At 43.4% G+C, this 22,509-nt stretch overlaps 1 protein-coding gene across 1 annotated transcript; it reads right to left on the bottom strand.

Annotated features, from left to right (window-relative positions):
* Window positions 1-12,372: 12,372 nt before the first annotated feature.
* Window positions 12,373-15,017, bottom strand: snai2 (snail family zinc finger 2). The gene is made up of 3 exons (XM_070875880.1): window positions 14,773-15,017; window positions 13,892-14,482; window positions 12,373-13,054 (listed from the first exon to the last, which is right to left on the bottom strand). Exons 1-3 carry the CDS (start codon window positions 14,849-14,851, stop codon window positions 12,873-12,875), a joined length of 852 nt encoding a protein of 283 aa, XP_070731981.1. The 5' UTR covers window positions 14,852-15,017; the 3' UTR covers window positions 12,373-12,872.
* Between the last annotated feature and the right edge of the window lie 7,492 nt (window positions 15,018-22,509).

Genomic DNA, 22,509 nt, shown 5'->3' with positions numbered 1-22,509 from the left:
TAATTAAAATGTCATCAAAGTCCTGTTTATGTCAAAGGACCCAGATTTACATTGATTAATAAGGCTCCCATCAGCATTCCTAATCCACCTCCAAAATAATAGCATTAAAATAAGGAATTGGCAGGAACAGAGCAGGAAATGCAACTGCTCGATGTTAACTGGTCTCCTGCTCTTTCCCTGATGGTTAGTGAGAGTTAAAATTCTTCCTGTGGAGAGGTGCAAGGGTTTAGAAAAGTAATTCAAGAGTGTGGGGCCTAGGTGGCTGGAAGAATGGCCACCATGGCGGGGGTGGAGTGAAAGGAGGGGCGAATGCACAAAAGGTCAGAGTTGAAGCAATAGAGGTCGAGAAATTCGCGGCCACCATGAAAGCTGCCGGTGCCACCGTGGCTGCGGGTGAACGACCGCTGAAATGGTGGTGCTGACAGGACTGAAGAATTGGCGGTGGGGACTAATAGTTATGAGGCCGGTGCTAAATTCACCATGCGATGCTCTCCTGGTGGCATTCATCACGGCATCAGGCCCCAATGTGGCTTGCCAAAGCGACGTTGCAGCTTCAACAGCCTCTGAAATCTAGGCTGTGAATTTGTAAACCATTGTGGGATGTGGGATCTTAAAAGGGCAATGCATTGTTGTTTTCTTAAAAGAGCAATCCATTCTGAAATGATAAAAATAAAAGTGATGCAGTTTTCAACCCTTACAACTCAACTGCCTCTGAGAAAAAAAATTAACGTTAAAAAGAATTCCCAAATGAGAATTTTCAGCTCTGCAACTGAATTGCCTTCCGGAATGGGAAATGGGAAAAATGCTTCAGCACTGACACAAATGGCTCAGCAAGCCAGGGATGGGGCTCGGATGCAGCACTCCAAGGGGGTCAACACTGCAAGAGAGGTTCTCTACCCACAGGGGCGAGGAAGCTTACCAGAAAGAACATCACCAAGGCTGTTACTGCCAGCAGTGTCACCCCCACCACCTGGCTCCAGTGCACAAAGAAGCTTCATGACCTCAGACTAGTGGTCAACATCAGTGAATGCATCTTCAAAAGCCACATCCTGCCCAGCCAGTGATTGACCAAGAAAAGGGAGAGGAGAGTGAAGAAGAAGAGGAAGAAGAAAAAGAAGATAGACCATCGCTCGATTTAACACTCCCAGCCACCAGCTCTTCGAGATCTACCAGCAAGGCCATTTGCAGTGTCCCCCACCGAAAGTCAGCAGTCTTCCACCAGCCATGCTGCAACCCCTGACATCAGTAGGATAGGCAAAGGCACTAAGGGAATGCATAGGGTGAAGCATTGATTTCTTGATGTCATATTGGATGGATAGATGTATAAAGTTGGATTGGAAAATTTTCTTTGTGGTGGCTTTTATTTCAGCATTGTGGCCAAGACGACACTGAGATGGTCAGTAACGGAGGGAAGGTAAGGTGTGGGACAAATGTTGAAAGAGAAATTGAGGTTGTGGTCACTGGTACTGCAGGAGGATGATTCTATCCTGAATATCCCGGCCAGAAAGGGGCTGTCTGGGTTGCATCCTTCCTTCTGCTTCCTCCTCTTCTGCATCTTCCTTTTCTGCTTCTTCCTTTTCGGCTTCTTCCTCTTCTGCTTTCTCCTCTTTAGCACCTTCTTCTTCTGCATCGACCTCTTCCCTCTGCGAGCGATGTTGTAAATCTGAAATAAAAGCACAAAATGATGGAATATTCAGCAGATCAGGCAGCACCTCTGTAAAGCATGCACTCCCATGTTCTGCCACCAGGGAGCGCATCCTCTGAAGTCCCAAGGGATCCCAGCATCCCTTGAGAGCACTGTATATAAGCCGGCCCCTAAGTCCTGTTCCTCACTCTGGAGTGTCTTAATAAAGACTGAGGTCACTGTTACTTTAACCTCCCTGTGTGCAGTCTCATCTGTGTTAGGAACACAATAACTGGCGATGAGTATAGGAATCCAATGCAAAGATGCAGCAAACTGTGGTCATCCTGGAGAAGTTCTCGGAGGGTGAGGACTGGGAAGCCTATGTCGAACGGCTACACCAGTACTTCGTAGCCAACGAGCTGGACGGAGAAGGAAGCGCTGCAAAAACGAGAGCGGTCCTCCTCACGGTCTGCGGGGCACCGACCTACAGCCTCATGAAGAATCTTCTGGCTCTGGTGAAACCCACAGTTAAGTCATATGAGGATCTGTGTACACTGGTTCGGGAGTATCTTAACCCGAGGGAAAGCGTGTTGATGGCGAGGTATCGGTTCTACATGTGCCAGTGATCTGAAGGTCAGGAAGTGGCAAGCTACGTCACCGAGTTAAGGCGACTTGCAGGACGATGTGAGTTTGATGGCTACCTGGAGCAAATGCTCAGAGACTTTTTTATACTGGGCATTGGCCACGAGACCATCCTACGAAAACTTTTGACTGTAGAGACACCGACCTTCAGTAAAGCCATTGTGATAGCACAGGCGTTTATGTCCACCAGTGATAACACCAACCAAATCTCTCAGCACACAAGTGCCAGCAATGTTCATAAATTAACTGGAACTGTGTTTGCGAGCAGAAATTTACAGGGCAGAAACCACGAACCTGCAACTGCCAGCAGGCCTCAGCTGACCCAGATGACTCAGAGTCCGCAACAAAGGATGAATGCAAGGCAATTCACAACTTGTTGGCATAGTAGAGGCTTCCATTCAGCCTATTCATGCTGCTTCAAAGGGTATGTTTGCAAGAGCTGTGGAACAATGGGGCACCTCCAACGAGCTTGCAAACGAGCTGCAAGCTCTGCAAAACCTGCTAACCACCATGTGGCAGAGGAAGATCGGCCCATAGTGGATCAAAGCAATTTTGAGCCTCAGAGAGAGGAGGCAGATGCTGAAGTACATGGAGTGCACACATTTTCTACGAAATATACACCTATAATGCCAAATGTAAAATTAAATGGCTTACCTGTAGCCATAGAACTGGACACTGGCGCTAGCCAATCCATCATGAGTAAAAAGATGTTTGAGAGGCTGTGGTGCAACAAGGCACTCAAACCAGCCCCGAGCCCCATCCACATGACACTGAAAACGTACACCAAAGAGCTCATCACTGTCCTGGGCAGCGCCATGGTCAAGGTTACCTACGAGGGCATGGTGCATGAATTGCCAAGCTGGATTGTAGCAGCTGATGACCCCACACTGCTTGGAAGGAGCTGACTGGGCAAAATCTGCTGAAACTGGGATGACATCCGAGCACTATCACATATCGATGGGGCCTCATGTACCCAGGTTCTTAGCAAATTTCCTTCCATTTTTGAGCCAGGCATTGGAAACTTTTCCGGGGCAAAGGTGCGGATCCACTTGGTCCCAGAGGCACGTACCATTCACCACAAGGCACGATTGGTACCTCACATGATGAGGGAGAGAGTGGAAATCGAGCTGGACAGGCTGCAACGCGAGGGCATCATCTCCCCATGGAATTCAGCGAGTGGGCCAGCCCGATTGGTCCAGTACTCAAAAGTGATGGCACGGTCAGGATTTGCAGCAATTATAAAGTAACTATTAATCGTTTCACACTACAGGACCAATACCCGCTACCTAAGGCAGACGACCTATTTGCGACGCTGGCAGGAGACATGACGTTCATCAAGCTCGACCTGATTTTAGCCTACATGATGCAGGAGCTGGAAGAGTCTTCGAAGGGCCTCACCTGCATCAACACGCACAAGGGACTGTTCATCTACAACAGATGCCCGTTTGGAATTTGGTCGGCTGCAGCGATCTTCCAGAGAAACATGGAGAGCCTATTCAAGTCGGTACCACGCATGGTGGTTTTTCAGGATGACATATTGGTCATGGGTCGGGACACCGTCGAGCACCTACAAAACCTGGAGGACATCCTCCAGCGACTGGATCACGTAGGGCTGCGGCTGAAGAGGTCGAAATTCATCTTCATGGCAGTGGAGTTTTTGGGGAGAAAGATCGCGGCGGATGGCATTCAGCCCACAGAGGCCAAGACAGAGGCTATCAGGAATTCCTTCTCCGTCCAGCTCGTTGGCTACGAAGTACTGGTGTAGCCGTTCGACATAGGCTTCCCAGTCCTCACCCTCCGAGAACTTCTCCAGGATGACCACAGTTTGCTGCATCTTTGCATTGGATTCCTATACTCATCGCCAGTTATTGTGTTCCTAACACAGATGAGACTGCACACAGGGAGGTTAAAGTAACAGTGACCTCAGTCTTTATTAAGACACTCCAGAGTGAGGAACAGGACTTAGGGGCCGGCTTATATACAGTGCTCTCAAGGGATGCTGGGATCCCTTGGGACTTCAGAGGATGCGCTCCCTGGTGGCAGAACATGGGAGTGCATGCTTTACAGAGGTGCTGCCTGATCTGCTGAATATTCCATCATTTTGTGCTTTTATTTCAGATTTACAACATCGCTCGCAGAGGGAAGAGGTCGATGCAGAAGAAGAAGGTGCTAAAGAGGAGAAAGCAGAAGAGGAAGAAGCCGAAAAGGAAGAAGCAGAAAAGGAAGATGCAGAAGAGGAGGAAGCAGAAGGAAGGATGCAACCCAGACAGCCCCTTTCTGGCCGGGATATTCAGGATAGAATCATCCTCCTGCAGTACCAGTGACCACAACCTCAATTTCTCTTTCAACATTTGTCCCACACCTTACCTTCCCTCCGTTACTGACCATCTCAGTGTCGTCTTGGCCACAATGCTGAAATAAAAGCCACCACAAAGAAAATTTTCCAATCCAACTTTATACATCTATCCATCCAATATGACATCAAGAAATCAATAGAACGTCACGGAGCTGCGGTCATTCCTGGGACTCCTCAACTATTTGGTAACTTCGTACCGGGGTTAAGCACCCTCTTAGAGCCCCTACATGTGTTATTGCGTAAAGGTGAGAACTGGGTATGGGGAAAAAAAACAAGTAGTTGCTTTTGAGAAAGCCAGAAACATTTTATGCTCCAACAAGCTGCTTGTATTGTATAACCCGTGTAAAGGACTTGTGCTAACATGTGATGCGTCATCGTACGGAGTCGGGTGTGTATTACAACAAGCTAACGTTGCGGTGAAGTTGCAACCTGCGGCCTATGCCTCCAGGGGCTTGTCTAAGGCCAAGAGAGCCTACAGCATGATTGAGAAAGAAGCATTAGCGTGTGTGTTCGGGGTAAAGAAAGTGCATCAGTACATGTTTGGCCTCAAATTTGAGCTGGAAACCGATTACAAGCCCCTCATATCCCTGTTCGCTGAAACCAAGAGGATAAATACTAATGCCTCAGCCTGCCTACAAGGTGGGCACTCACGCAATCAGCGTATAACTATATCATCCGCCACAGGCCAGGCACCGAGAACTGTGCGGGTGCTCTCAGTCGGCTACCATTGCCCACCATGGGGGTGGAAATTGCGCAGCCTGCAACTTGTTGATGGTGTCGCAGCCCGCAGACCTGTTGATGGTCATGGAAGCATTTGAAAATGATAAATCACCTGTCACGGCCCGCCAGATTAGGACTTGGACCAGCCAAGATCCTCTGCTGTCCCTAGTAAAAAACTGTGTACTGTATGGGAGCTGGGCCAGCATCCCCGTTGAAATACAAAAGCTAATCAAGCTGTTCTAGCGGCAAAAGGACGAGCTGTCCATTCAGGCAGACTGCCTGTTGTGGGGTAACCGCGTAGTGCTACCCAAAAAGGGCAGGGAGACGTTCATCTCGGATCTCCACAACACACAACCGGGTATAGTAATGATGAAAGCGATAGCCAGATCCCATGTGTGGTGGTCCGGTATCGACTCTGACTTAGAGTCCTGTATACGGCAATGCAGCATGTGTGCTCAGCTGAGCAACGCGCCCAGAGAGGCACCATTAGGTTTGTGGTCCTGGCCCTCCAGACCATGGTCGAGGATTCATGTCGACTCTGCAGGTTCATTTCTCGGTAAAATGTTCCTAGTGGTGGTGGATGCTTTTTCAAAATGGATTGAATGTGAAATAATGGCGGAAAGCACCGTCACAGCCACCATTTAAATACCGAGGGCCATGTTTGCCACCCACGACCTGCCTAACATACTGGTCAGTGACAATGGGCCATGTTTCATCAGTGCCAAATTTAAAGAATTCATGACACGCAATGGGATCAAACATGTCAACTCGATGCCGTTTAAACCAGCCTCCAACAGGCAGGCAGAGCGGGCAGTACAAACAATCAAACAGAGCCTTAAACGAGTTACAGAAGGCTCACTCCAAACCCGCCTGTCCCGAGTACTGCTCAGCTACCGCACGAGACTCCACTCGCTCACAGGGATGCCCCAGGCTGAGCTACTCATGAAAAGGACACTTAAAACCAGACTCTCGCTGGTTCACCCCAACTGCATGATCAGGTAGAGAGCAGGCGGCAGCAACAAAGTGTAAATGATGGTCGTGCCACCGTGTCACGAGAAATTGATCTTAATGGCCCTGTGTATGTGCTAAACTATTGACATGGTCCCAAGTGGATCGCGGGCACAGTGATAGCTAAAGAAGGGAGTAGGGTGTTTGTAGTCAAACTAAACAATGGACAAATTTGCAGAAAGCACCTGGACCAAACGAGGCTGCGGTTCACAGACTGCCCTGAACAACCCACAGCAGGCACCACCTTTTTCGAGCCCAGAACACACACCCAAAGGATCAACGACACCACCCCAGACCAGGAAATCGAATCCATCACGCCCAGCAGCCCAACAAGGCCAGGCTCACCTAGCAGCCCTGCAGGGCCAACAACACGCCAGCCCAGTGAGGGCACAGCCAACACACTAGAACAGACATTTGTACTGAGGCATTCCACCAGGGAAAGAAAGGCTCCCGACCGCCTCACCTTGTAAATAGTTTTCACTTTGACTTTGGGGGGAGTGATGTTGTGTATCTGTAAAGCATGAACTCCCATATTCCGCCACCAGGGAACGCATCCCCTGAAGTCCCAATTGGTAGCACTATATATAAGCCGGCCACTAAGGCCTGTTCCTCATTCTGGAGTGTCTTAATAAAGACTGAGGTCACTGTTACTTTAACCTCCCTGTGTGCAGTCTCATCTGTGTTAGGAACACAATAATCTCGAACTGAGACATGAACTCTGTTTCTCTCTCCACGGATGATGCCTGACTTGCTGAGTAATTCTAGCATTTTCTGTCTTCTCAAAGGCCTTCCTTTACCATTTGATGCTTTGCAATCGTCCAGCAACACTCTCTGCACTCCCTGCACACTTAAAAAAAACTTTTAAGGCCTATTGCAGCAAGCCGCTACTTCAATAAAATAAAAAAAATCCAATCCAAAAGCTTAAATGCAAACTTACCTGAAAGATGTGTGTGTCCCTTTAAAAGGTGCTGACTCTGTTAGTCTGCTGAATGTTGGATTTTCATGCCGAGCTTAACACTAAGGTCCATGTTTGTTGAGCAGATGTTAAGTCGGCATTGCCCGTTGACTGACGTCACCCTCTCTTAATTTACATTTCCAGGGCTAGCGCTGCTCTCACCAATGCTAAGGCCCTCACCAAAATGGTGGCCGTCGAGTCCCACACCATGGAAGAGTGCTAGAGTGAAGCCATCAATTTTAGACCGGATCGTGGCAGTGACTTGTGGTGGTAAGTGGGACAATTTCTCGGCCAGAGATTTTGCGGTAGGGGGTGATTGTAGGGTTGGAGGAGGTTACAGCAATAAGGAGAAAGCCATTAAAGGATTTAAACTTGGATGAGAATTCTAATTCAAGATGTTAGGGAATTGGGAGCCAATGTAGATCTGTCAAGGACAGGGGTGATGTGTGAATGGGATTTTATGTTGGATAGGATATGGACAGCTGACTTTTGGATGAGCAGAAATTTACAGAGCATGGATGATGGGATGACAGCCAGGAAATCATTGGAACAGTCAAGTCTGGAGGTGGCAAGGACATACGAAAGAGTTTCAGCAGCAGATGGGATGAGGCACGAGTGGAGGATAGTGTTATGGAGCTGAAAGTAGATGGTCTTTGTGATTGGGAGAATAAGGGATTGGAAGTTCAGCTCAGGGTCAAATAGGGTGAAATTGGTGGCAACAGCACAGAGTTTGGCCAAATATGATCACTTCCCAATGTTTAACTGGAAGAACTGTGGCTCACTGAAGACTGTATGGACCCTGTGGACTCCGCCAGTGGATCGGCTATCACCGTCACTCTCCGCATCTTCCTCCAGAATGTCCGTTCACTTGTGAACAAGGCCTTTGCCATCCATGAGCACCAAACCTTCCATGGCCTTGCCCATTCCTATCTCTGTAACGTTCCTCAGCCATACAACCCTCCGAGATCTGTGCGCTCCTCCAATTCTGGCCTCTTATGCAGCCCCGATTTTAATCGCTCCACCATTGACAGCTGTGCCTTCAGCTGCTGAGGCCCTAAACTCTGGAATTCCCTCCCTATACCTTGTTTTCTCTCTACCTCTCCTTGATTAAGATGCTCCTTAAAACTTACCTCTTTGACCAAGTTTTTGCTCACTTCTCCTAATATCTCCTATGTGCTCGGTGTCAAATTTTGTTTGATAACATTCCTGTGAAGTGCCTTGGAACATTTTATTACATTCAAGGCACTATATAAATGCAAGTTGTTATTGCACCAGTGGAGGGATCAAAAGGGGTGGAGAGGTAGAGCTGGGTGCTGTCAACATAAATGAGGAAGCTGACCCAATGTCTGTGGATGTTGCCACCAAGGGGCAGCATGTAGATGAGCAGGGAGCCAGGGATAGATCTTTGAAGGCTCCAGAGGCAACAGTGCAAGATGGGAAGAGACACCATTACTGGAGATGCTCTGGCTATTATCGGTTAGGCAAGAGTGGAACCAAGCACGAGTGGTCCGACTAAGCTGAACAATGAAGGAGAGGCATTGGAGTCGGTTGGTATGGTCAACAGTGTCAAAGGCTGCAGGGAGATTGAGGAGGATGAGGAGGGATAATGTAGCATGGCTACAGTCACATAGTATGTCGTTTTATAGCTTACTGCTAACCCTGTGATAAGATTTTTAAAATATTAATTCCCACACACCCATTATTTGTTATAGTTATTGTATTTATAAACAAAGTTAGCTTCCACCTGTTGTTGATGTGTGGAGACAATTGTTTTGTGATAAATGCCACAGATGACAGTGATGCCCAGGATGTTCCATTTTTTTCAGAGGTGATGTCTTCACTGAAACAATAAACTAATAGAATCGGTGGTATATCCTATCAATGTAATCGGCAAAGGATTTGTGGGAAACAAACTTGTCCACGTCTATTTAATCTGATTGTCATTCAGTGGCACATAGCCGCTGTAACTATTTAAAGCATTTTTATCTGACATTGCCCACCCTTTAAATGTTCCATATACTTGAGCTTAAATTTAAAATATTTAAACTATGCTAAAGAAAAAACGCACAATTAAGTTAATAACAAAAGCATTTACTGAATTTACTAGGCAAAGGTATTTAATGGCAATAGATTCTAAGCCGCCTTTAGACTACATAACAAAGATATACTTCTCTTTCAATAAAGTGAAGACATCAACGCTCAGCTACATGTAAAAACAAGTTAACTGGTGCCAGTTACATTGAAGTACCTTGTTGTGCCGTTTCCTGCAATTGAGAGGTATCTGGGAATAGATAAAAGTGTTTGATTTTGCACTGTTGTGTTGTGATTTAACAACCCCTCTGGTGAAAATTTATGCTATTTTGCTGGGCACAGGTGACTGTCAAATTCGATGATTAGAAAAGGCCAAGATATAAACCTTCAAAGCAAGTTTCGCGCGAGACTCTGGATCAATATATTAAATACATGCTACTTTTCGAACTGATTTGGGAACTTCACACGCTGAAAATAAGCAACCTTTTCCGTTATCAGAGTCTCTAAATCTCATCAAATCCGTCCTTACTTTGAGTCTTGAAATGATAATTACATTTTCAGAAAAAGAAAGCCCCACTGTTTTGAGCTTCTGACTTTGGTCTAAAGCAAACAAGCGTCGCTAGTCACAGTTTAAACGATCGGAATTTGATATTAAGTTGCCTATTTAGTAACACACTTCGTAAAGATTCCCCACCATGCAACACATTAAAGGTTGGGATGTATTATATTTATATGTTAATTTTCCTGGAACTTTTCTCAGATATGACAAGTTTGTGCTGAGCTGGCAGCCACGAGGGACTGAAATTAAACGAAACATTCTCAAGACAGTCGAGTGAATGGCAGGTGTTAATTCAGTGTCAGACACAATATTCATCTTGACCACAACTTAATAAATATTAATTCTGAAGTAATCAAATATTTGTACAGGATGCATATACTTAAAAGCACACTTAACGTGATCAGGTACGGAATTAACAAACGATTTAATGTAATCATTGAATTGTTAAAGATTACGTTAAATCGTTAGACTAGTATTTCCTGTATCCACACATCGTTTTGTAACTCGATTATCTCTGAAGTAGCCGTTCACAAATTCTCGCTCTGTGTAAAAGCTTAGTCATTGTCTCTTTATATTTGTCGACTGGGTATTTTCCGTTCACCAAACGATCTGGTCCACGTCCTACTGCATGTGTCTGTGATTCACAAAGTTGCACTTATTCATACCTACGTTTAATCAGCGGACGGTATTCGGCAAAGCGAATCTACGATGCTTACTAACGTTATGTGAAGAACTCATGTTAAGAGTGGAAGCAAGTCTTCCTTGATTCCGAGGGACTGCCTATGATGATGATGATGGTTTATAAACCATTGGAAGTAATTTAAGAAGCAGATGTTACCAAAGTTCGCGTACTGCGAAGGAACAAACCTGAGAAAAACTATTTATGAATTGACAATTCCTATAATCTCGTTGGAAAGTAGCTCTAATTAACAGGTAGGAGTAATGGGAAAGCTCACATCTTTCGTTCACCATTTAGGGTTCAGGCATTTGGTTGACATACCTGTGTTACAGATGCACCAGGCAAAGTGTAATTTACTACAGTATACGATGTCATCAGTTGTGAAATAGAAAAGTGTGCGTATACTGCAATTAGAAAGAGGAAAGCTACAATGCAACAAGAAAAAAAATGGAATTCACAGATCGAAAGGTCAGACTAATGGCTATGACACAGAGGCTGTACATATCTTACAATGGAGACGTTTTAATGGGCTAGTATTTAACGGCCTATTTACGTGTTAAACGTTTCTGAAGGGGTGCAATTCAAATTACTCCAGTTTGTGAGACACCTCAACAGGAAAATGATTATATTTTCCGTGTCCTTTTCATTGGTTAGCAGATCCAAATACCTTACAGCTTTGATCTGAAACAGATGGTAATTAACAGCCAGGATTTCACAGAAATAAAATCCATCCTGTATGGACATTTGTATATTTAGATCTGGCTGACGCCAAACATCCCATCCACTGGAATTTGGTAGACGGAAAAAAGAACATGAGAAATAGGAGCAGGAGTAGGCCATACGGCCCCTCGAGCCTGCTCCGCCATTACATACGATCTTGGCTGATCCGATCATGGACTTAGGTCCACCTTCTTGCCCGCTCCCCATAACCCCTTATTGTTTAAGAATCTGTCTATTTCTGTCTTAAATTTATTCAATGTTCCAGCCCCCACAGCTCTCTGAGGCAGTGAGTGCCACAGATCCACAACCCCCTGAGAGAAGAAATTTCTCATCTCAGTTTTAAATGGATGGCCCCTTATTCTAAGATTTTGCCCTCTAGTTCTAGTCTGCCCTATCAGTGGAAACATGCTCTCTGCATCCACCTTGTCAAGCCCCCTCATAATCTTATACATTTCGATAAGATCAACTCTCATTCTTCTGAATTCCAATGAGCCGAGGCCCAACCTACTCAACCTTTCCTCATAAGACAACCCCTCAGCTCTGGAATCAACCTTGTGAACCTTCTCTGAACTGCCTCCAAAACAAGTGTATCCTTTGGTAAATATGAAAACCAAAACTGCACACAGTATTCCAAGTGTGGCCTCACCAATACCCTGTCCAACTGCAGCAAGACTTCCCTGCTTTTATACTCCATCCCCTTTGCGATAAAGGCAAAGATTCCATTGGCCTTCCTGATCACTTGCTGTACCTGCATACTAACCTTTTGTGTTTCTTGCACAAGTACCCCCAGGTCCCACTGTACTGCAGCACTTTGCAATCTCTCTCCATTTAAATAATAATCTGCTCTTTGATTTTTTTCTGCCAAAGTGCATGACCTCACACTTTCCAACATTATACTCCATCTGCCAAACTTTTGCCCACTCACTTAGCCTGTTTATGTCCTTTTGCAGATGTTTTGTGTCCTCCTCACACATTGATTTTTCTCCCATCTTTGTATCATCAGTAAACTTGGTTACTTTACACTTGGTCCCTTCTTCCAAGTCCTTAATATAAATTGTAAATCCATATGACAGTATGACATATTTAAAAAAGTTTATTATAAAAAGTCAAAAACATGTTTATTTTTTTAAGTGGATGGAAAATACATAGCTAAACATATCAGAGTGCAGGCTGTAACAAATAAACGTTTGCCTTTAACTTGCACACGTTTAAGTGTTTTGGTGCATTACTGCATTTAGTTCACTTTCATACATAATGCATCCAAATACAAAAATAGAGTATTTACATTATATATGGACATCATGATGTGCAGCCGCATTGACAGAAGGCACAAAGGGGGTATTACAGTGAATGTCCCAAACAATATTGCATTCCACAGTGCTGTTCATAGTTAGAATATTCTTAATCATCATAACTTGTCATCTTGTTTTTCAAGACGTTTATCCTAAATGAAAATTATAAAAGTTGCATCAACAGTTTCAAAATAATAAAATCTTGATGGAACAGAACATTTGGGATGCTTGGATAGTGAACTTGAAAACAGAATTATAATTAGTCCTTAGTATAATTCCATGTTTCTCAGTGTGCTATACAGCATCCTGATTCTTCGTGTTTGTGGAGAAGAGACATTCTAGAGAAAGTTTTGGCACAGTTTTTGCACTGATATTTTTTCACATCCGAATGAGTTTGTAGATGTGCCCTCAGGTTAGATCGATCAGCGAAGGCTCTGCTGCAGTGAGGGCAAGAGAATGGCTTCTCACCTGTAAATAGAAGAAAATCGTAAACAAAGTTAATATATTAAATTCTAAAGTGGGTTTCTGTTTTATGTTGAACAAATCTAGTATTGCAATTTATTTGACATTTGTTAATTAATAAGAATGAGTTTTACGTCTGGACAAATTACTAAATCAGTGGAATTAGTATATTTATAAAACTACTTTAATAGTATTGTTATAATGAAAATTTTGTGACAGAGTTAAAGAAGGAAATCAGCTATCTGAACGTTAGTGGAAGAGCAGATGAGAGTCAAGTGGTAGGACGGAGCTGCTGCTGATGCCATTTGGTAACAGGTGCATTCAGACCATGAGTCCTGCCCGCATCTCAGTGCTCCTTGTATTTAAAAAAAATCACATATCCTATGTGCAGATAGCACTGGGAATACAACCTGTAGACCAATCTCAATCTTAGCAGCCACAACAATTCTTCTACAATTTAAACAATGACTTCTGTTGTGTCTTGAGGGCGATTTAATAGAGACGCGCTTACAAATCTGCCAATGTTTATCCAAACTGTCTCCCTAAATGCAATTTTAAAATAAATTCGCACAATATAATGCATTTTTGAACAAGTACGTCACGTATCTGTTCATTTTCCGTCAACTTTACATTTTTAGGGGAGCAACAACAGTAAACTCGATGAGGCGTGAGACTTTCCACTTTCTGAGGGAGCATTCGATTTGATCTGGTAAAATGCCAAGAATATCTACCAATGGAATAATATGCCAGAATATGTTCAATATTTTGCTTATATGATAGTTTAAAACAGGTAAACTGTGTAACTAGCTTAAAACATTCCGTTACACTTCAGGCCTTACTCACCCGTGTGTGTTCTGATATGCCCTTGCAGTAGCCACGGTCTGGAGAATGCCTTCCCACAGATTTTACAGACACAGGGCAATGTGTGGGTCCGGATGTGCATCTTTAATGCTCCCAAGCTGACATACTCCTTCTCACAGTATTTACAGCTGAAGGATTTTCGAGTCTGAGCGTCGCAATGTAGCTGTTTATGTTTGGCCAGTCCTGAGAAAGTCGAGTAAGCCTTGCTGCACAAGTTACACTGAAACTTCTCGGCGTCCACCGCGTGTTCATCCGAGACTTTGGGGTGAATTCTCTCCTCCTCGTCGCTGATGGAGGTCTCCGAGCCGTTTGGATCCCTGTTGAGCCGATCGGAATGGGACTGTCGAGGGCTGAGCCGTCCTGCTGGGCACAGGCTCCCGTTACTGAGGGGCGAGGAGTGAGCGGACGAGTATTCCGAGGCAGGTGCAGGGTCGCTGGGGACAGGAGAGGGGATCAGCCCGGAGCAAACGCTGCTCCACACACTCACTGGATTGTAAGCTCCCGAACTCAGGATCTCCGGCTGAGGAATGACTGGCATTGGGTAACTCTCATACAGGTACGGAGAAATGATGACTGCAAACAAAATAAAACACGCGTTGATGCACAAAATCATCAAGATTCAATAGTTTAATTTATTAGTACACTGATATTTCAAATGAAACGACTTAAATGGCTTCACAAACTTTTGCTGGCACGGCTGATTTCATTCGTACAGTATTTTGAGTCAAATAAACTTACTAAAAACTTACAGCTTCGTTGACTGACAAGTCATTCAGCAAAAAAAAGTTGCACCAAACCGAAGAATGCATCTATCGTGTTTGCCATGTTTCTTTTAGAATGACTGCAGTAAAACTATAGTTTACCTGTTTGCGTGTCGAGTTCGCCGTAATTTGGTTTTTTGCTGGTGCTAAAATGTTTCTTAACTAGGAAAGATCGCGGCATCTTGGAGAGGGATGTGGGGTGGGGGTGGGATGGGGTAGGGGGGGGGAAAGTAATATTCTCTGGAAAATAATCCTGAAACGGTAAAAGTCACCCAGACGTTGGAGGGTGTGCCGATAAGCCGAGCGAGTGGTTGGATGGCTGGGCTGGCGGTGGTCTTGCAGGAGGCAGTGCAGCGGCCGTGAGTGCGGCGCATTCCTGCAATGTGCTGTAAATACTCGCGAGTCAGGTGCAAGGGGAAGGCGCGCGCGCGTAGATTTGCATCTGTCGCCTGGACTGGCCAATGGGGCGCCGCTCTGCGAGGGCCGCGGGGCGGGGCGCTGGGCGGGGATTGGCGGGGGTCGAGCTCGCGCCAAGCGACAGGTGCTGGGATGAAAGGAGCTGCAAAATCGCTCGCAGAGGGGCGTCGCGAGCAGGCGGTGCTGTTGGGACTTGTTGTCCTGTGTGCAGCACACATTCCTCTCCCAAATAATGGTCCCGACCCACATGCCATTTACCTGTTCTGCTTTCAAATGGGACCTTTATTATTTTTTTTTTAAATACCACTTTTCAAAAAGAGTCTTGCAAGACAAACCTGACAAGACATTAGGAAAAAGTGCCTGATTTTTACCGAACTTTCATTTGGAAAGGGACATGCAAATTAATGTAAAACATTGTGACCAATAAATTATATAAAAAATGTCCCAAAGTACACTTTACGCCATTCTGCCTCTGTAAAGCTGATCGGAATGCTTGCTGTGCAAATTTATACTGTAACCCATAATTAACTAATTAAGATGAAGGGCAGGTCGATTAAAAGTGTTGGAGCAAGGGTTCATCGACTTTCAGTTTTACATTATCTGATACTGAGTACAAATTCGATACTAAAGAATAAAATTGAAATCTAAAGGACAGATTATAATAGCATCTCTTTGGTGTCAAGAGTGTATGAGATGTTCCTTTGCGTATATCAATAATAATATTGTGCTGCAGTTTAAGAATATGCACTACCCTACACTTAACCGTCAAATTGTTTTTGAAAATGTGAATATAACAAACAAATGTAAAGATTTTACTTGGCTAACAATGTTCTTAAAATGTGTGCAAACGACAAAATGAAACACTAGTTTTTATGACAGTCGCGTTTACAATGCGGTTCTCTGAATTTTGAATAAAAGTTTATGTAAAAAGAAACTTAAAGAAAACTTGTTTTTTTATGAAATTGTTCCAGTATCGACACATAGCAAACTAGAATATTAACGGTAAATAAACACATGTTATTTTAACTGATCGGTTCCTATGGGAATAACAACTTTTCGGAACGGTATTATAGGCAATATCAAAGGATGGGTTACTTAAACATGGAGTAGGGAAACCTTTATGCGTTTGGATTGCTTCAAACAAAATCCAAATTTGGTATGAGCAAGCCGAGCAAAATCGATAGGATCCCCTTCCGATCTGGAAATGTTACAAAAAGTTAAACACGCTATCAACGCATTTAATAAACATTCTTTTAAAAACTGATCATGACGTGCAGTTTTGAGGCAATGCAATCTCTGTCTTTTTGTCGAGACAGATGATTACAAGGAAGTAAGAAGTGATCCATTTTACTCGCATGCATCGTACGTACAGATATTTTATAGGAAAACATTCTTCCGCAAAAGTACTTTTAGAAGAAGCGACTGCGCGCACCTGTCTAGCCACATGTCTGCAGGCAGTGTCGAGTAGATTACACGCAGAAAAATTCAAGGAGGGAGGGAAGAGGATCAAACCATGCAGATTCTATGAACTACTGCAAACAATTCCGTGTTTAAGTACCGTATTGGCAAAAGTCTTGGTTCAGCCGTTTCTGTCTTAATGCTGCCGCCCCCTACTGGCGATGCGGACTAACTGCAAGACAAGTGGTTAAGGTGTGGGCTGCTATATTTCAGTAATCAAATGTCACCACCACGCGGCTGGAAATACTAGGAACTCATCAACCTGACAGAAGAGGGGGTAAACACATGAGAAATGTTGACAAAGTTGTAACAATGGCCTAGAAATTGCGGTCAGGAGATGGCGAACTGGCAGCATTCACCGTCATTTTGCCTTTGGAACTGCAGAAAACCTATGACTAATCAGTTGCTTGGCCTAGTAGTTATTATTGGACTATCCAGAGGTCATAAGTTCAAATCTCATCATGGCAAGTTGTGAAAGTGAATTTAATGAATCTGGTAATTTGTGGGATAGCTGTAAAAACTCAACTAGTTCACTAATCGGGGATGGGAAGCTGCCTGGCCTGGCCTACATATGATTCCAATTTTGCACTATATGGTTGGCCCAGGGCAACAAGGGAATACTTCCCCAGCAAAAAATGTAAAAACTGTGCCATTGGGCCAGTCTAATTAGACTGGTCTCTATATTAGTAGTGGAGTGCAGTAGCTCCCAAATGTGGAATGTAAAAAGGGAAGAGTGACAGTAATAAAAATCCTGTAAAATATAAAAGCACCTAAAAGCAGTATTAGTTCCTGTGTGAGTCAGTGTGTATGCTGTCTGTGTATTATATTAGGGTGCAGTTTTACTGCCATTTCTCTATCACTGTAAAGCAGTTTCCGGTTCACAGTGATTCACAAGTGATGGTATACTCCAGAGACAAGTCTCAATCTGACTCTAGAACACAGCTGTGTGGGGGCGAGAGACCAGTGCAATGTGAAGCTCAGGGTGCATTGAACCTCTTGGGAATTTTATAAATGTAGGATGAGATTTAAAAAAAATGTTGTGTCAGCGTCCATCTGCAATCTCAAAACAAACAAATACAACCTCTTGGAGCAGAGCTTTACATATATGTGTAAGCACATAAACCAGAGCTCTTTTATGAAGGCAGGAGCGTGAATTTTAGGGAGGAGCAGCCTGCAATATAATGTGAATGTATTAATATTAATGCCTGAATGTCTTAGTATGTGAGGCAGAGGGAATACCATTTTGTGTGAAGCACTGACCACACTCAACCTGCTCTGTTGGGCGTGCCACATCATCTGCATGCCTGGCACGAGACTCCCTTAGCAAGTGCTCTACTCGGAACTCCTACACGGCAAGCGAGCCCCAGGTGGGCAGAGGAAATGCTTCAAGGACACCCTCAAAGCCTCCTTGATGAAGTGTAACATCCCCATCGGTACTTGGGAATCCCTGGTCCAAGACCACCCAAAGAGGAGGAGCATCCCGGAGGGCGCTGAGCACCTTGAGTCTCGTCGCCAAGAGCATGCAGAAACCAAGCGCAGACAGCAGGCGTGTGTGGCAAACTAAGCTCCCCACCCACCCTTTCCTTCAACCACTGTCTGCCCCACCTGTTACAGAGACTGTAATTCCCACATTGGACTGTACAGCCACCTGAGAAATCACCTTTAGAGTGGAAGCAAGTCTTTCTCGATTTCGAGAGACTGCCTATGAGGGTGATATATACATATATATACTGTGTATACATGTGCACATGGATATGAGATATAATATGAGTAGAGTTGTGTATGAAATAGCCACCATTAAATGACTGCTGGGGACATTTTGTTCTTTTGGAAATAATTATTAACATTTACCTGTTTCTTTTTGTATCAATTGGGCATCAGCTGACAAGATCATCTGGGTTTTCTCTCAATGAATTCATGTCTCACAAATGAAGGAGTTTCACCCTACAGAAATGAGCCAAATTGCACATACCTGCACTGGTTGTCATTGTTACACTTCTCAAGCTACAAATGAGCCACTTCATCACCATTTCTTCCAAATGTGCTGTAAATGAGGCAGTGAAGAAATCAGAATGCTTACATGATGTTTGCTTACATTGTTCACAAGCATTGGCTTTCTGATCTGAACCCTCATTAATAGAATCCTTAAAAAGCAGGATGGCCTTTTCAAAACCAGCAGGTGGTCCACTATAGTAAAGACATTGATAACTTTTGAAGAAAGGATGGTAGTTTTCAACACATAAACAGTCAAAGGCATTCCTCTTGAGGAGGAGGGAGGGGCTGCATCATGTGACATGCACAATACTCATTGTGCCTTATGATTCCTACAACAGGTAACATCACTGTTCTATGCTTTAATATCGAGAACAACAGTTTTGTACCTCATTACTTTCCAAAGCAGTTGTAAATTGGAGAAAGGTGCTTGTGCATTCATCACTTTATGTTCGACTGTCATTATAAATGATGGTGAAGGAATTACTAGTTAGAAATGACTCAGCCAAGGGTAGTTGGTAGGCACACTGATGAACCTTTGATGCCTTTAACACTGATTAAGCAGTTTTGTACACCTGGTTGTCAACAACATCATAGCTCACAATTGATTTACATTCATAATGCCACTACCATGTTTGCGCAGGGTAACACGAATACCAGTCTGATAGCCATAAAATCTTCAGCTTGACTTGTTAAATATCATTCCTTCCAATCATAAAAACTGCACCAAGTAGTGCTGCATGTCAAACATAGTTATAATGCAAAAATAAAGAGCTATTCATTGATATCAGAAACTGTTACAAATTACAATCAAATACTCATGCACTTCAGTCATATGAGTATGATTCACAAAGTTGCCTGTTGCAAGTTCAAGTAATCCTCTCTTCATCAAAACCTATTTCTCAAGTAGCAGCTTGGTACAGTTCTTCTGATTGTAGTAAAGGTAAAGGCCTGCCCAAAATGAATACATGGTAAATGCCGAAACTGGTGAGGAAACAGGTTATGATGATTTACTTGTCCAAGCAGGTGATTTGCAAGGAACCTACACTCTGTAAAAGTTTGCTATTTATCAACTTTACTATCATGAGAGTGGCTGTTTGATCTTCAAAGAAAATATCAGTCCATGTTAGATGGCATGCATGACTAGACAATGGTATCATCCTATTTGAATTATTCTTATTTTGACAAAAACATCAATGTTTCTATACAAAAAAAATTCAACAAGCATATTCCAGATATTAACAAAAAAGCCCTTAACATGCTTTCTTTTTAACTTTCTGCTTTTATTATTTACATCTCACATCTTTAGGAACAGGAGGAGAGAATAAAAGCTACAGAAAATATCAAGACTACCTCACCAGTTTCTGTACCTTAGCCTTTCGCAATAGTTTACTCTATGAGGAAAATATACACTTATGTATGAGGAAGATATAGTTCTCACACCAGCCATACTCCACTCACATAAGAGTAACATGAGAGAAGTCATAACTTGCCAGTGCCAGAGTGAGTCTTGTAATTGCTCCTGTACATAGACATAGATGTTGATTTTCTATATTTGTGCTGCCAGCAGAAAGTCTCACCCACTGCCTGTGCATTTCAATATTTAATAAGGAGATTTTCCTCTTATTGCACTTGAGCAGAAAAGATGGTTATCAGTTTAACCTTTCATTATTTTAAAAAATCAAAATGTTCTATTTTCCCATAAATATTTGATAATTTGTGTTGAAATATTAAGTAACGCACAGCTTAATATATACGTAGAAACTAGAGCTTAATATATACTGTAGAAACTAGGTACTTTCCTGTGGAGTTGTTCAAAAGTTGGTTCTGGTCTGGAATGTGATTGTGATGTTTAGCATGAGGCAGGAAAGGTACACAGCAGGGGTTACACGAACTGAGCACTGGGTGCAGTGTATAGCAGAACATCAGGTGGGGTGGATTGCATGCTTGTAACGGAGCCCAGACGAGTTTCTATCCATTTAACTTTATAGATGAAAAATGGAAAGGAGTGGCTTTGTATAGGTGTACAATCCCCTCCTGCCTGATTTTTCTCTATATGCTGCGCCCAGATGATTCTTTACACTCCAGCATAATAAGGGGAAATCAGGCCCGATGTCTCTCCCAGTGTGTTGAACAGTTTAGCTCTCCCCTTCCCCCTTATCCCTATCACCTCCAGTGCTCAGTTAGTGTAACCCTGCTGTGCACCTTTCCTGCCTCATGCTAAACTTTACAATCACATTCCAGACCAGAACCAACTTGTGAACAACTCCACAGGGAAGTAACTAGTTTCTACGGTATATATTAGGGTGCACGATATTTAATATTTCAACACAAATTATGAGGAATTAAGAGAAAATGGGAGAACATATTTTAACTGAAAAGAGCAGTTTCCCGGTACATGGAGTGTTTTCTCCGCTAATGAGTCTTCTCAGTGGAGTTGGTAATATATTTTAACAGATCGAAAGCCACAACTGAGTTCAAGTGCAAACGTTACCTCAAAGCAACCCGAAGGTATGGATGATGTTTCTAAAAGTTAATAAACCTCTTTAGCGGCATCTACTGGACGAGTATGCGAATTGTACCGAACAATTTTCACAAAATGTCCAAAACCAGGAAACATTGTCTCTTTAAACTTAAAAGTTCATATCAGGAGCAACTAAGAAAAAACAACCGTTTCTGAGTCGTATTTTGCGAGAAGTATCAACGCAACCATAACGTGATGTGTTCGACTACAAAACCACTCAAATATTTAGTAAATAATAATTGGTGATAATTTTTGCCATTACTACTGCCAGTGCTACTCATTTAAAATGTCAGTCCTAACAGTGTAAACTAATCTGATCATGTCACACCAACAAATAAACTTAACTTCGTATATTCAAATCTGTTACTTTTGCCGATGATGTTTCAAAATTCCTAATATTTTACCAATGTTCACCGACTAATAATTAGCTTAAATTAAGTAAACCAGAAATGTATTACTTTGGTAAAGAACATTTAACAGAAAATAGCATGAAAATACTAATAAATATAAATTTATTAGCAGTTGTAATCGTAAGTTATACTGCCTCTATTATTGATTTAATCAGTCGCACTTGACTCAAACGCCCTCTACTGCTGAATTCTTTCCAGCTGTTTTGTAACTGCAGTTTCAGCATCCTTGCGAAGTGGTTTCCACTTTGTAATGATGCTAAAGTGACAGTATGGAGTAGATTTTCAACTAGCGCTCAAAAACTGGTGCGAAGTGGGTGGGCATATGCTACCTCTGCCCAAAGCCGACCATGTGAGGCAGTGCTTCAATTCCATGGCAAGGGCTAGTGGTCAACACTACATGCGTTTGTAACTGGCAGCTTAGCCATGGGAATGAGTGGGCGGGATGGTGTGGACAGGAGATCTAGTGGGATTCCCGTCATTTAACAGCAGTCTGCACCCCTTAAAGAGGAGATGCCTTTGTTGAATGCTGCATAAAAATGTCTGCTGCTAGGATCACCTTGCCCCTTTGTCTGGCTGTTGTATGGAGCTCTTGGTGGAGGCGGTGACCAGAATGAAGGAGGTATTATTCCCTGCAGATGGTTGCAGAGCCCCCAAGTCAGATAGCCCGGCAGCAGCGGGCACAGATAACTGAGCACGTGAATGCCAGGAGTCTCACACCATGAACCTCATAGCAATGTGGAAAGAAATTCAATCCCATTCACAACTTTCTTACAATCTGCATAGCCCTGCACCACAGTACTGTAGCCCGAGCAATAGCAATTATTGTCACTGTTAGAGATTAAGATTGAGTAGCCAGCCTCTGATAAGAATGTAAAAACATAAGACTTAGGAGCAGGAAAAGTCCATACGGCCCCTCAAGCCTGCTCCGCCATTCAATAAGATCCTGGCTGATCTTAGACCTCAACTCCACTTTCCCGTCCAATCTCAATAACCCTTGATTCCCCTAATGTCCAAAAATCTATCTATCTCAGTCTTAAA

Source organism: Pristiophorus japonicus, chromosome 1 (genome assembly GCF_044704955.1).
Source record: "Pristiophorus japonicus isolate sPriJap1 chromosome 1, sPriJap1.hap1, whole genome shotgun sequence".
Classification (NCBI taxonomy): Eukaryota; Metazoa; Chordata; class Chondrichthyes; family Pristiophoridae; genus Pristiophorus; species Pristiophorus japonicus.
This window is presented reverse-complemented; position numbering and strand designations above follow the sequence as displayed.

Bases quoted from the DNA above. Each gene is read 5' to 3' on its own strand.
- snai2 (XM_070875880.1), bottom strand. From the start codon at position 14,851: ATGCCGCGATCTTTCCTAGTTAAGAAACATTTTAGCACCAGCAAAAAA. The intron at 14,483-14,772 runs GTAAACTATAGT...TTTTGTTTGCAG, and splicing joins CGAACTCGACACGCAAACAG to TCATCATTTCTCCGTACCTG. The intron at 13,055-13,891 runs GTGAGTAAGGCC...TTCTATTTACAG, and splicing joins GCATATCAGAACACACACGG to GTGAGAAGCCATTCTCTTGC.